This window comes from Neofelis nebulosa, chromosome 9, assembly GCF_028018385.1.
Source record: "Neofelis nebulosa isolate mNeoNeb1 chromosome 9, mNeoNeb1.pri, whole genome shotgun sequence".
NCBI classification, from domain to species: Eukaryota; Metazoa; Chordata; class Mammalia; order Carnivora; family Felidae; genus Neofelis; species Neofelis nebulosa.
Window position 1 is genome coordinate 21,581,472 of NC_080790.1, and position 14,511 is coordinate 21,595,982.

A 14,511-nucleotide genomic window follows, 5' to 3' on the forward strand; every position below is an offset into this window, starting at 1 on the left:
GTGCAACAAGTGCAGCAAGGCCATTCATTCACTTGTTCACTGGTTTTGAGTATCGTATACAGGAGGCTGGGGATGAGGAGGGAACAGAAACAATGATCATTGATTATACTGTTGACTTGGAGGACCTCAGTTCACAGATGCAGATAGACTCCAGGGCCATGAAGTCTATGAAGGGGCAGGGGAGTCAGGAAGCCTTCTCAGAAAGGGGGACAATTGAATTGGGTCCCGAGGAATGAGAAGTTTACCAAGTAGAAAGGTGGGCTTCATCTGAGCCTTGGGGAGACCCTGCAGTGGCGAGGTCTCCGTCCCCCTGGCCAAACTTTGACCTATATTTTCTAGGCCTAAATGAGAATCATTTCTGTTCAGATACCTAAGGGTCAGGAGAGTTGTAGATCCAACCAAAGTGGGCTCCCTGGATGGAATTCTGATTCGCTCACCGTGACCGCAGCTGTCTGAGCACTGACCCCTTCCCCTGTGTACCTCCCCCTTCACACCTCCAGCCCCACAGTGGCTCCCCCATACATCCCCCACTCTGCTCACAGCCTCTTGCTCCTCGATGCTCCCAGGAGCTCCTGCCTCCAGATGTACAGAGAGAACAGCTGTATATTCTTACCTCTTCTGCATCTTCACATATCTTCTTCCTACGAGCCTTGAACTTAGCCTTTCTTGAGTCTGTTTCCTCTTCTGTGGATGGGCATGATAATAGCTTCCTCACAGATTTGTTGGAAGGATCAAATAAAATAAACTATGTAAGTTGACAGGGACCTGGCTTCCATTGATGATGGCCGTCATTCTTCCCATGCTGCAAGACCTTACATCACAAATAATCTCTTATTCTCCTAGAACTTCAGTCTTTCCTTTGACTCTTTCCTAGCTGCTTGAAAAATCTTGGGTCTTCTCTGTCCTAAATTGGTACCTTACCTCAGCCATATTCCTCAGCCCATTTTATGGCTTCTTTTATTCACAAAGAATTGACAAATTCCCACAAACTTGCCTTCAACCACCATTTATCAAAGACTTGTTCATCTCCAAAACTGGTCAAGATCTCCTTGTGGTCCCTATTCCCCTCCACTGCATGGCCACATTTAATGCTAATGGAAGGGAGTTCCAAGAGGAAGAGAATGGTTAGTGGTCAAACGTGGCCACTCAGTGTATGTTCCATTTTGAGTTGATTTTTTATAAGATTTGAGATTTAAGCCAAGGTTTATTTTTTGTCTATGGATATCCAATTGCTCCAATACCATTGTTAAAAAGACTATCTTTCCCCCCCCACCGCCATCAAATTGCTTTTTTGTAACTTTGTCAGAAATCAGTTGACCATACTTGCATGGGGATATTTCTGGGTCTTTATTCTGTTCCACTGATCTTTGTGTCTATCCCTCCATTCATATCACAAAGTCTTGATTACTGTAGCAATGTAGTAAGTCTTGAAATCAGGTAGACCGATCCCTCCCACTTTATTCATCTTTGTCAAAATTATTTTAGCTTTGTCATTTCACATAAACTTTAACAATAAGCTTGCCTCTATCTACAAAATATTTTTGCTGAGATACAAACTACATTAAACGTGTATATCCATTAGGGGAAAATTGATATATTACTATGTTGGGTGTTCCAATCCATGAACATGGTATGTCTCTCCACTCACTTAGATCTTTGATTTCTTTCATCAGCATTTTGTGGTTTTCAGCATACAAATCCTGTATATGTTTTCTTAGATTTATGCCTATGCATTTAAAGTTTTTTGCATCATGTATATGTGTTCATTGCTAGTATATAGAAAAACTAACTTCTTATGTTGGTCTTTTATCTTGCATTCTTGCTGAACTCATTTGTACTAGGAGTGTTTTGTTTTTTTTTTTTTTTAAGAGAGAAAGCACGAACAGGCAAAAGGGGCAAAGGGAGAGAGAAAGAGAACCTTAAGAAAGAGAACCTCTATGCTGAGCATGGAGCCTGATGTAGGGCTTGATCCCACAACCCCAGGATCACTAACTACCTGAGCAGAAACCAAGAGTCAGATGCTCAACTGAGGCACCCAGGCACCCCCTAGGAGATTTTTTTTTTTTTTTTTTGTAGATTCTTTGGTATTTTTTACATAGACCATCATGTCATCTACATATAGAGACCGTTTTATTTTTTTCTTTTTTGATCTATATGAAATATATTTCTATTTCTATTTCATTTCATTCGTTTATAGTGCTGGCTAGAATTCCCTTTATTGACTAGCAGTGATAGTGGACTGCTCGCCTTATTTCCAATGGACACCCTTGCCTTATTTCCAATTATAGGTGGAAAGCATTCAACCTTTTTTTTTTCTTTTTAATGCTTATTTATTTTTGAGAGAGAGAGCACGAGCAAGGAGGGGCAGATAAAGGGGGAGAGAGAGAACCCCAAGCAGGCTCTGAGCTTGTCAGTACAGAGCCCAACGTAGGGCCCAAACCCACGAACTGTGAGGTCATGACCTGAGCCAAAATCAAGAGCTGGATGCTCAACCGACTGAGCCACTCAGGCACCCGAAGCATTCAGTTTTTAATCATTAAGTCTTATGTTAGCTATAGGTTTCTCACAGGTGTTCTTTATTAAATTTAGGAAGTTAACTTTTATTCCTACTTTTCTGAGAGTTTTTATCACGAATGGATGTTGAATTTTGTCATGTTTTTTTCTGCATCAAATGATATGATTATGTGATTTTTCTTCTTTAGCCTGTTAATATGGTGGATTACATTGATTGAATTTTCAAATATTGAGCCAACATTGCATCCCTGGAATAAATCCCATTTACATGGTGTAGAATTCTATTTACACATTGCTGAATTCTACTTGCTAATATTTTGTTAAGAACTTTTTTTTTTTTTTTAATTTTTGAGAGACAAGAGTGTGAGCAGGGGTGGGGCAGAGAAAGGGGGAGAGAGGATCTGAAGCAGGTTCAGAACTGACAGCCCAATGCAGGGCTCTAACTCACGCGCTGCAAGATCATGACCTGGGCCAAAGTCTGATGCTCGACCGACTGAGCCACCCAGGTGCCCCTTGTTAAGAACTTTTTAATGTATATTCATGAGGGATATTACCCTATAGTTTTCTTTTTTTTGGCACTGTCTTTGTCTGGCTTTGGTATCTGAGGAATACTGGTTTCATAAAATGAGTTGGGAACATTTCCTTCTCTTCTGTTTTCTGGAAGAGATTGGCATTAATTCTTCTTTAAGCATATGGTAAAGTTCTCTAGCTTTTAAAAATAGTGGTTCCAGGGGTGCCTGGGTGGCTCAGTCAGTTGAGCATCTGACTCTTGGTTTCGGCTCAGGTCATGATCTCAGGGTTCATGAGTTCGAGCCCCACATTGGTCTCTGCGCTGACAGTGCGGAGCCTGCTTGGGATTCCCTCTCTCTCTGCCCTTCCCTCCCCCGCTCACTCACTCTCTCTCTCTCTCAAAATAAATAAATAAACATTATTTTGAGAGAGACCGAGACAGCGCGAGTGGGGGAGAGGCAGAGAGAGAGGGGGACAGAGAATCTGAAGCCGGCTCTGCTGACTGCAGAGGGCCCGACGTGGGGCTCAAATCCATAAACCAGGAGATCATGACCTGAAGCAAAGTCCAACGCTTCACCAACTGAGCCACCCAGGCGTCCCTAAAATTTTTTATAAGTTTATTTATTTAGAGAGAGAGACAGCAGGGGAGGGGCAGAGGGAGAGAGAGAATCCCAATCAGGCTCTGCACTGTCAGTGCACAGGCCGATGCAGGGCTCGAACTTGAGAACCGTGAGATAATGACCTGAGCCAAAACCAAGAGTCAGACACGTAACCAAGTGAGCCACCCAGGCGCCCCCCCCCCCCCCCGCCCCACAAACTTTTTTTCAAATAGTGGTTCTGGGGGACCCAGTCTGGACCACATAAAGCTGAATCTCTGGGGGTGGAGCTTTAGTGCAGGTGCTTTGCAAAGGCTCTGCCAATGAGCTTATTCATGTGCAGCCAGCTTCGGAGCTTAATGTGGTAGTAGTGGCCTTGAGGCAGACATGGGAGAGCCAGCTGGAGCCGAATCCACCTGAAGAATGACACGGATTCAACAACTGTGAGGCTTGGAGAATTTGGCTCTGTGAGACACGCCCCGGGAGCCCCTGATACCTTTGGGACCATATGGTACAGTGGGGACACTGTTCACACAAGACCTGTGGTTTGACTTGGCTACTGAGAGGCCATAGATCCCTTACTCAGCAGTTTCAGCGTTCTGATTGGTAAAATGCCACTCCTTGGGTTGTTCTAGGACTAGAACAACACAGTAGATAGGAAAATGCTTTAGAACCTACACATCATTTCGGGGAGGTAGACACCGATGTTTCTTTGGGCCCCGGATGCACCCTTACTGCCACTGTGTCGTGATTCCCAATAAGTCTCACTATGAGGTCAGTGGGAGGCTTGTGACCCCAGCTGGTTGTATAGGACCAGTGTTCTCAGGCCATGGGGAAACTTCCTCCCCCTCCCTGCTCACTTACTCTGCCCATGGGGTTTGGACTCTGATAGGAAGAAGTGGGACCTTGGTTACAGTGAAAAGGGACTTTGACCTTGACTGGTGCCTCCCTTTCACCCTCCATAGGAACATGCTTGCCAATTCAGGCAGCGTGAGGATTCTCATCAAGGGAGGCAAGGTGGTGAACGATGACTGCACCCACGAGGCTGACGTCTACATTGAGAATGGCATCATCCAGCAGGTGGGCCGTGAGCTCATGATCCCCGGAGGGGCCAAGGTGATCGATGCCACTGGGAAGTTGGTGATCCCTGGAGGCATTGACACCAGCACCCACTTCCATCAGACCTTCATGAACGCTACATGCGTGGACGACTTCTACCACGGGACCAAGGTAATGTTCCTGTTCGCTGAAGGTGCCTTCCTTCCCTTTCGGTTTCTTCTGTTTGTGGGGTTGCTCCAGACTAGACCCATGTGAACAGGATGCCCCTGCTGTATTGCTAAAAGGACGAGGGTGCTCTCATGGGGCCACTGTGGCAGCTGACATAGGAAATTCCAGGCTAGATGTCATAGATCTCCATGGCTACCGAAAAGGAGGTATGTAGGCCTGTTTTACCGATCACATCACTTACCCGTGTGCCGAGGCCGGGAACTGATTTTATTTTTATATGGTTACATCATGTAATGCAGACCTAGAAGAAGAAGAGAATTATAGCTGGTGTTTGTTGCTATGCATGTATGTGACGGGGAGTGTGGTATTGATCTGAAGAACTCCTTTATGGATGATCAGCTAAATTAATTCCCCAAAGATTGTGAAAAATAGATATGCTTCTTCTAGATGATTTTAATGGCAGTAATTATGAAACAAACATGGCTAGCGATCTTGGATTATCTCTCCTAGCTTGTTCATTATTTTTAAAAACAGCTGGAAAAAAAAAAAACAAAAAACTTGGTAGTGGAACCTTTTTTAGAGGGAGTTGTCGTGGGCAATATTTACTGTTATTGAGCTGAGCCAGAGCTGTAGTATGTTGCTGAATGCAGAATACGAAAACCAAATGAATTAGGAGGAAATTAACATTTTGCAAAAAAAGTCACGTGTGGATTCTTTTACCCTTCTGTGCTCCCGAACCTCTGTTATTGCTGTCACTCCTCTGCATTGTAGTTACCTGTCACATGCCAGCCTCTCCCTGAACACCAGAGTATGGGCTCCTTATGGCCTTGATGATATTCCTCTGCTTTCCCAGATCCTGGCACTGACCAGAAACCTGAATAACTACCCAATAAATGTTTGTTGACTGAATAAGTGAAGAGTGCTTATGCATCAAAGTTACCTATGAAGGTTTTTTACCTTTTTAAAAAAAAAAAAAATGTTTATTTATTTTTGAGAAAGAGAAAGAGAGAGAAGGGGAGGAGCAGAGAGAGAGAGAGAGAGAGAATTTCAAGAAGGCTCTGTGCTACCAGCACAGAGCCCAATGTGGGGTTCACACTCATGAACCAGGAGATCATGATCTGAGCCAAAATCAAGAATCGGACACTCAACTGACTGAGCCACCCAGGTGCCCCTGAAGATTTTTTTAAATGTAGAATTAAATCAATTTCAAGGACCACAAGTCCCTGACCCTGGAGGCAGCCCCTTCTACTGTCTGACCTAATAAAGGACTTGGCCTCTAACACTCTCCGGGCAAAAGGGATCCACTAGCTACCGGTCCAAGGGCTGTAGTCAGCCCTCTGTCCTACTTTGGCCCATAGCCTCAAATCCCCAAAGCCCTCCACCCTAAAATGCCGCCTCTGCTCTACCGGGGCTTCTCAGGGAGCCCTTCTCCCATGCTTAGGTGTCTCCCCTTAGGATCCATTTTCCTGGGGGTTCAGAGGCTCCTGCTAGGCAGTGACCGATGAGGCTCTGCAAACCCACCCCTGAGGAGTCTGGCTCGGGCAGGCAGAGGCTGGCCTTAGGGTCACAGGGCAGTTGGCCTCTAAGGTCTCCCTGAAGATACGTTCCCATCCTGCTGCAGGAGCAGCAGACCAGACCCCCAGACGGCTGAGCTGTGAGGAGTCACAGTCGCCGTAGCCCAGCCGGTTCTAAGGCAAGGATGGGCTCAGGACTAATACTCTAGAATCCAGGGCCAAATCTGCCTATTCTAGCAGAGCCCAGAGAAGAGAGGCAGTAGGCAGACCCTTCCTACTTTCTCTTCTGAGAATTCCCCCAGAGCCTGTGAGTAAGGCTTCACTGAGGAAATGGGGAGCCCCAGTCCCATCAACTTCTGCAGGGTACACGAGTGGCAGGACTTCTTTGAAGGGAGCGAGCACATCCACTTCACTGTCCCCAAGTACTGGAGCCAGGCCAGGCCTGTTTGGTTTATGGTCATCGTACTGTTATTTTTGTTGAAGCAGAGCATATATACAGAAAAGTATGCAAATTGTAAGTATACAGAATTGTCACAACTGAACACACCCTTGTAATCAGCACCCACATTGAGAAACCAGACTTTACCAGCACCAAAGTGCCCCTCCTTATGCCCCCTCCCAGTCACTACTTCTTACCAAGGATAACCACTATCCTGACTTTTTATACCATTGTTTGAAAAAAAAAAAAAAAAAAAAAACAGCTTAGCAATCCCTATCAAAGTAACACCAGCATTCTTCACAGAGCTAGAACAAACAGTCCTAAAATTGGTATGGAATCAGAAAAGACCCCGAATAGCCAAAGTAATCCTGAAAAAGAAAACCAAAGCAGGCATCACAATTCCAGGCTTCAAGACCTATTACAAAGACGTAATCATCAAAACAGTATGGTACTGGCACAAAAACAGACACACAGATCAGTGGAACAGAATAGAGAACCCAGAAATAGACCCACAAACATGGCCAATCAATCTTTGACAAAGCAGGAAAGAATATCCAATGGAAAAAAGACAATCTCTTCAGCAAAAGGTGTTGGGAAAACTGGACAGCGACATGGAGAATGAGCCTGGACCACTTTCTTACACCATACACAAAAGTAAACTTAAAATGGACAAAACACCTGAACATAAGACAGGAAGCCTCAAAATCTTAGAGGAGAAAACAGGCAACAACCTCTTTGACCTCAGCCACAGCAACTTCTTACGGAACATGTCTCTGGAGGCAAGGGAAACAAAAGCAAAAATGAACTACTGGGGCCTCAAGATAAAAAGCTTCTGTACAGTGAAGGAAACAATCAGCAAAACTAAAAGGCAACTGACGGAATGGGAGAAGATGTTTGAAATGACATAGCAAATCAAGGGTTAGTATCCAAAATCTATAAAGAACTCACCAAACACAACACCCAAAAAACAATCTAGTGAAGAAATGGGCAAAAGACATGAATAGACACTTTTCCAAAGAAGACATCCAGATGGCTAACAGACACATGAAAAAATGCTCAACATCGCTCATCATCAGGGAAATACAAATCAAAACCACGAGATACCTCCTCACACCTGTCAGAATAGCTAAAATAAACAACTCAGGCAACAACTGATGCTGGCGAGGATGCAGAGAAAGAGGATCCTTTTGCATTACTGGTGAGAATGCAAACTGGTGCAGCCACTCTGGAAACAGTATGGAAGTTCCTCAAAAATTAAAAATAGAGCTACCCTACGACCCAGCAATTGCACTACTAGGTATTTATCCAAGGGATACAGGTATGCTGTTTCGAAGGGACACATGCACCCCAATGTTTATAGCAGCACTATCAACAATAGGCAAAGTGTGGAAAGAACCCAAATGTCCATCGACTGATGAAGGGATAAAGAAGATGTGGTGGATGTGGCGTGTGTGTGTGTGTGTGTGTGTGTGTGTGTGTGTGTGTAATGGAGTATTACTCAGCAACCAAAAAGAATGAAACCTTGCCATTTGCAGCAACATGGATGGAACTAGAGGGTATTATGCTAAGAGAAATTAGTCAGAAAAAGACAAATGTCATGTGACTTCACTCATATGTGGAATTTAAGATACAAAACAGATAAACAAAAGGGAAAGGAAGCAAAAATAAGATTAAAAACAGAGAGAGAGACAAATCATGAGAGATTTTTAAATACAGAGAACAAACTGAGGGTTGCTGGAGGGGTGTTGGTGGGTGGATGGGCTAAATGGGCAAGGGGCATTGAAGGAGGACTCTTGTTGGGATGAGCACTGGGTATTATATGTAAGTGATGAATCACTAAATTCTATTCCTGAAATCACTGTTACACTATATGTTAACTAACTTGGATGTAAATTGAAAATAAATAAATTTTTACAAAAAGATCATAGAAACCAAAAAAACAAAAAAAAACCCAACAGCATAATTGAGATATAATTCAGACATCATACAGTTAAGAAAGTAAGTAGGTAACTAAAGTATAGAAGTCCATGATTTTAGGTATATTCACCATAGATTGGTCCTGGCTGTTTATATAAATAAAATTAAGTGGTTTGTACCTTTGCATTAGCTTCCTTTGCTCAGTATTATTTTTGTGAAATTCATTCATGTTGAACTTACTCACTTTCACTGCTTTATTGTTTGATGTACCACATATTGGCATTATCAGTGCCAATAATACCGTTGCTGTGAATGTTCTTGTACATCTTTCAGCAAATGTATGATCACATATCTGTTGAGCACATTCCTAGGAGTAGAATTGCTGGGTCATAGGGGTACATGCGCTTAGCTTTAGGATAGGCCACCAAATTATCTTCCCAACTGATTGTAACAATGAATACTCCCAGCTGTAATATAAGAGAGACTATAGTATTTACCACCAACAGGACTCTGATTACCACCGGGGTCCCTGCTGGGGTCAATTCTGTAGTGTGCTCGAGCGTCGCGCCCAAAATTGTAGCTTTCTGGCTCCTGTCTCCACTTGGGAGACCTTCAGTCTAAGGTCAGATGCCATGCTGTCACCACGCTGTCTACCAGCCTCTCAGAGGGCAGGCTGGTCTTCTTTGTCTTATTTTTCACATTGTCATCAGCCGGGACCTCATTAGCCGGGAGTGGCAGGTTTTCCCCTGAGAGCCTTTAGCTCTTTATAGCCGATGAAAACCCCAGCACACGCATCTTTGTGCAAGGTGGTGGGTAACTCCTGATCTTTTCCAGGCTTCTCATCCATGGGAGCAGCTGCCTCTGCAAAACACGTAAAAGCCCCTCTGTGATTTAAGACCCCCCAGTGCATGTCAGGCCCTAGTTGTGCAGTGTTTAAAGGCCCAAAGATCCTACGCCACGCTGGCTACCGGCATCCCCCAAACCAACCCTTTGTTATGTCCGTACTAAGCAAGATTGGATCTTGACGCCCTTGTGCTCGAGCCCTTATATTGAGCATCTGTTTCCTAACGTAGCCCCTGACTCAGGCTTCCCTGGATCCCATCTATAGACCCTACCCAAAATTCTGCCACAGTCTCCCAGCCTCCCAAGAGCCGGTTTCCTGCCCCAGTACTCCCAGCCCTCCATTCCTGGATTTCTCCTTCACCTTGGTGCTCCTACAGGGGGACACTTGGGCTTCCTCTTTCTTCTAGTCGCTGACCATCTCCCAGGGAGAGAAAATGCTCTCCTGTTGCAGTGCTGCTCCAGGGACATGTCGATTTAATTATTCACACGGCCTGTGGCGCTCGTTCCGAGGCCGTGCACCCTGATAGACCAACGCTGACCTACTTTGTACATTCTAAGAAAGGTAGCAGTTGATTGGCTTGAAGCATCTGGATTTATAATAGAATAATAATCCTAAGGAAAAGCTCACCCAAGTGATTAGCCTAGAGAGAAAGAGAGATCAAGTTGCATCTTTTTGTTCTTGTCCGACAGATCCGTGGGGCCTTGAACTCTGCGCCCCCTAAGCTATTGCGTGCCTGTCAATTTGGCGGCAGCAGCCAGGGCTGGGAAAACAAAACAGTTGAAAGCCTGGCTCTTCCGAGAGCATCTGGGTCTCCATTGTACTGGGTCTAAAGGGATTTCTCTAGCACTTTAACAAATGCTTCGCCTGCTTTCAGACGCTGTGGCAGGCGCTGCCTGGCACCCCTGGCTCTGCATCCCACGCGCACAGCGGGCCCTTGATCCTCCTCCCCGCCTCCTCACACCCTCCCGACCTGCGGGCCCTGCCCTCCCCGGCCCAGAACCTAGGTTTCCCGGAAGCGGAGCGCCAAGACCACCTGCTTGTTAATAATGCAGACCCCATTGAAGAAAGAGCTTGTCTCCCGCGGGGAGGCAAGGCCAGGATTTCAGATGGGTCATGAGGTCTTTTATTGTTATTCTCCTTAACTTACTTATAAGTTATATTTATTCTCTTGTGTGTAGCTAATGCTACATAATGAAGAATGTTAACGCAGGGTCTTGAGATCCACCCCACCAATGGCTCTCCGCAGCGAGGTGGGAATATCAGAATCAGGCTTTTTAAGCTATAGGCACAGCCCCTTCACTAAGACGTTGATAGAGGGAGCAGGCATGGGCAATCGGAAAAAGCTTCCTAGATGCCTTTTCTGCTTTCCCACTTCTCCGAAAATATATTAAGCACCACCATCTAGGCCAGTGGTTTTCAACCCTTAGAAACAAATTACAGTAGAACGACTCGGGGAATTTTTTACGACACCGGTACCCAGGGCCCATGCCAGACTGGTGAAATCCGTGCCTCTAGGTCTGCCTCTTCCTCCATCAGTATTTTTTTTTAATCTTTTATTTTATTATTTTTGAGAGAAAGAGTATGAGCAGGGGAGGAGCAGAGAGAGAGAGAGGGAGACAGAGAATCCAAAACAGGCCCCAGGCCCTGAGCTGTCAGCACAGAGCCCGACGTGAACTCACAGACCGTGAGATCATGACCTGACCCAAAGTTGGACGCTCAACTGACTGAGCCGAGCCACCCAGGTACCCCTCCATCAGTATTTTTTTTAAAGCATCCCTGATGATTCTGACACTGGCAGGTGAATTAATAAGGAACTTTCTCCGCTGTTTTGAATAGTGTATTGTCCTGGCTGTTACTGCTGCCAAGCTGGCCCTCACGTCCTCTTTGAAAGCTGGGGCCTGCTTTGCCTGCCCTTGCCGGTCTTATTTATTTGCTTCTCTCCTTCCATTCACATTCCAGGGTCGTCAGTGGGCTCCCAAATCCCAGCCTGGGTCTTAGAATGCCTGTACTTGCTAGAATTCGCTGGCCCTGTGTTCTCCCCTCCTGTCTGTATCCCATTGACATCATCACTGAGTGAGAAGTTGGCCATGATAGACGTGTCATTAAACGGAAGTCCGGCCGGGTCTGTTCCTCTTTGTGGTCCCAGAGACTCCCTCTCGCCTGTGCCGGGACCATCTGGTCACAGAGACAGCCTCCCATTAACTCAAAATCAGCATCAGCAGGACATCTATTCTTTTCTACAAGAGAAGCCAAATCCGAGAAGAGTGCTTGGGCCAGCATGAGATCAGCCAAGGGGCTGTTCGATGGCATAGGTTTGGAGAGCCTGCCACATCCCACCCCCCAGTGGAGTGTCCTGACCCTCCCTCTCCTTCTGTCACTGCAGAGGACCAGGCCCTATCTGGCAGAGTCATGAAATGGGACAGGCTAGTACATAAATAAATTCCCTTTGGTGTCCAGCCTGCCGGCATCCTTACCAAGGAGCCCATTTATCCACTGGGCAGGCTGTTTTTCTACTTTGCTTTTGAAATTTGCTCTTTTGGAATTAAAACTTTCAATGGTGTTCACCATTTCTTTCTTTCTTTCTTTTTTTTTTTTTTTTTCCTCTTGACTCCAGTACTCTGTCCATTTCTGTGTAATTCGGGCCAAAATGTTTTTCCAGTCTTTTAGCCCTGCAATAACTCTGTTTATCAGGACCCAGGTTCCTATGGTCTGGCTTATTAATTAATGCTCCCGAATTCACTTATGTCTTCATTCCTGTAAAAAGCTGGAAGGGACCTTAGAAATCTAGTTCCACCCTCCCATCGATGGAAAATGCATAAGTTGCCCCAAGGCTCAGAGATAACTGGGCCAGAACGCAAGTTTCTCGGTCTGAGGGCCTTTTCACCATTTTCACCAGGCCACTCGGGCTCTCCTGAAACCCCAGAGTTGGATAGTCACCCCTTTCGGACTGCCAGCTACCTCTCAGCGGGCTGCATACAGATAGTTTCCTTGACGCTATGGCCTGGACCCGACGAAATCATCACAGAACTGACGTGCATTGCAGACCGCGGAGTGAGCTCTTTGCCATCCTGAAACGGTGGCTTTATAAAACCCCACCCGTCACTGGAGGAGTAACAAACATCCTCCTTAGATGTTGACAGTTTCTGCCATTTACAAACAGGTGTCGTGGGGCTTAAAGGAGGATGCGTGAAAGACACTTCCCACAGTGCCTGGCACAGAGTGTGCGTACGATAAATGATAAATGTTGGTCCCTAGGGTGTCACTGCCTGTGTCCACCCTAGGCCTGGCCTTGGCTCTGTCTTCCGTCTCTTAGACCCACCCATTTTAGCTTTGCAGTGAAACTGTTCCACTGCCTGTCTGGTCCCTGTGCTGCCTGGGTCCCTAGCTTTGCCAGCAGGACATCCTGACGGGCCTTCTCTCAAAAGCCACCCTCCTCCCATCTCTCAAAATCCACCCTCCTCCCATCCTGGGCCAGATGCTGCCACACCATGCCTGTTCTTCCCACTGACCTGCCACCCTTCCTGCACTGCTGTGCTGGTCGGGATCAGCACAGCTGGGCTCCCCTCCCTCCTCTGAGTCACTTACAATCACACTAAAGATCTCCATGAGTGCCTCATGAAGTGGCTTCCCCTTCTAAGCCACCTGGAGGTCATCCCTTCTCCTGCCTCTTCCAGTGGAACCTGGCACCCTGGCAGGCGTCATATTGGTTTTCTACTTCACGACAAATTAAAACAATACCTATTTACCAGCGCCCAGTTCTGTAGGTCCGAAGTCCGGGCACAGTGTGACTGGGTCCTCTGCGCAGGGCCTCACATGTCTGCTGGGCTGCTTTCTCATCTGGAGTTCACAGTCCTCTGCCTGTGGCAGAATTCGGTCACTAGCAGCTTGAGGGCTGAGGTCCCCGACTCCTTGCTGGCCACCTGCTGGGGGCCCTTCTCAGCTCCTTGAGGCTGTCACCATTTCCTTACCACGCGCCCACCTCCATCTTCAAAGCCAGAAGGAGACTGGCACTTTGAATCCCTCTCCTGTTTCAAATCGTTCTGACTTAGAATCTCTTTTGCCAGAAAGAGCTCGCCTGGTTAGCCTCGGCGCACGGAGATCCTCAACTGTCCCATATGACATAACCCGTGGGTAATGGCGTCCCATCTGATTCACGGGGCCCCTTCCACACTTAATGGGAGGGATGTACAGAGTGTGGTTCCCTGGGAGTCCCCTGCCTACGGTTGGTGAAGGGGAACACATGCAAAACCATGGCCATCCTATAGACTGTTACCCTCGTCTACCCCCACCTCACCGATTTTGCTTAAACTACTTAAGACTCCACATTTACTTTAAAAAAAAAAAATCAAAAATCACCTTGGCCACCCTTCACTTCACAGCTCTCTGTGCCTCATGTCACGTTCCTGCTTGAGACCCTGCTGTGACTCCCTGTGGTCTTAGATGTCAAGTTCGGGTGTCTGGGTCTTCACCCTGGGCAGCTCCCATCTGACCTTACCTGTCCATGCAGTCCGCATTCCCAACACGTGCCCGTGCATCAGCAAGGTGGTTTTCTCTCCCTGTGACCATCCCATGCTCCCCACTACTGTCCCTTCCCACCATCCATGGAAACCTTCCAGGCCTACCAAACTCCTGTCATGTTCTTCCTCCAGCTAATTCAGATCCTGGATCCCACTATCTCCTCCCCAGCCGAAATAATTTGTCATCTGGGGCTTTCGAATTGTTTTGTGTGGAAAGTTTGTCTTCCAGCTAGATTGAAGAATATTCCAGGGGCAGAGACCACCATTTATCTTTAGCTCATGAGCCACCACAGACCCACATGGCTTGAAACATAGAGTAGTTGTTCTCAGAAATAGGTGAATGTCAGCAGTGTGGTAGTAATGAGCAAAGACGGGGGGAGACCCCTGGAATCTGCATTTCAGCGCATGTTTACTAGATGTGTGATTTGGACAA

The 14,511-nt window shown here is 46.4% G+C and overlaps 1 protein-coding gene and 1 long non-coding RNA gene across 3 annotated transcripts in view; one reads left to right on the forward strand and one right to left on the reverse strand.

Moving 5' to 3' along the window:
- Positions 1–14,511, forward strand: part of DPYSL5 (dihydropyrimidinase like 5) — a 102,632-nt gene that overhangs the window by 40,654 nt on the left and 47,467 nt on the right. For both annotated transcript variants that reach the window (XM_058682805.1, XM_058682804.1), the window contains one exon: positions 4,586–4,850. In XM_058682805.1, the coding sequence (XP_058538788.1) occupies positions 4,590–4,850 (261 nt within the window). In that variant the 5' untranslated portion in view covers positions 4,586–4,589. The remainder of the gene's footprint in view (positions 1–4,585; positions 4,851–14,511) is intronic.
- Positions 8,755–10,364, reverse strand: LOC131484505 (uncharacterized). Its single transcript, XR_009248284.1, has 2 exons — positions 9,922–10,364; positions 8,755–9,578 (listed from the first exon to the last, which is right to left on the reverse strand). It is a non-coding gene; the product is annotated as an uncharacterized LOC131484505 (long non-coding RNA).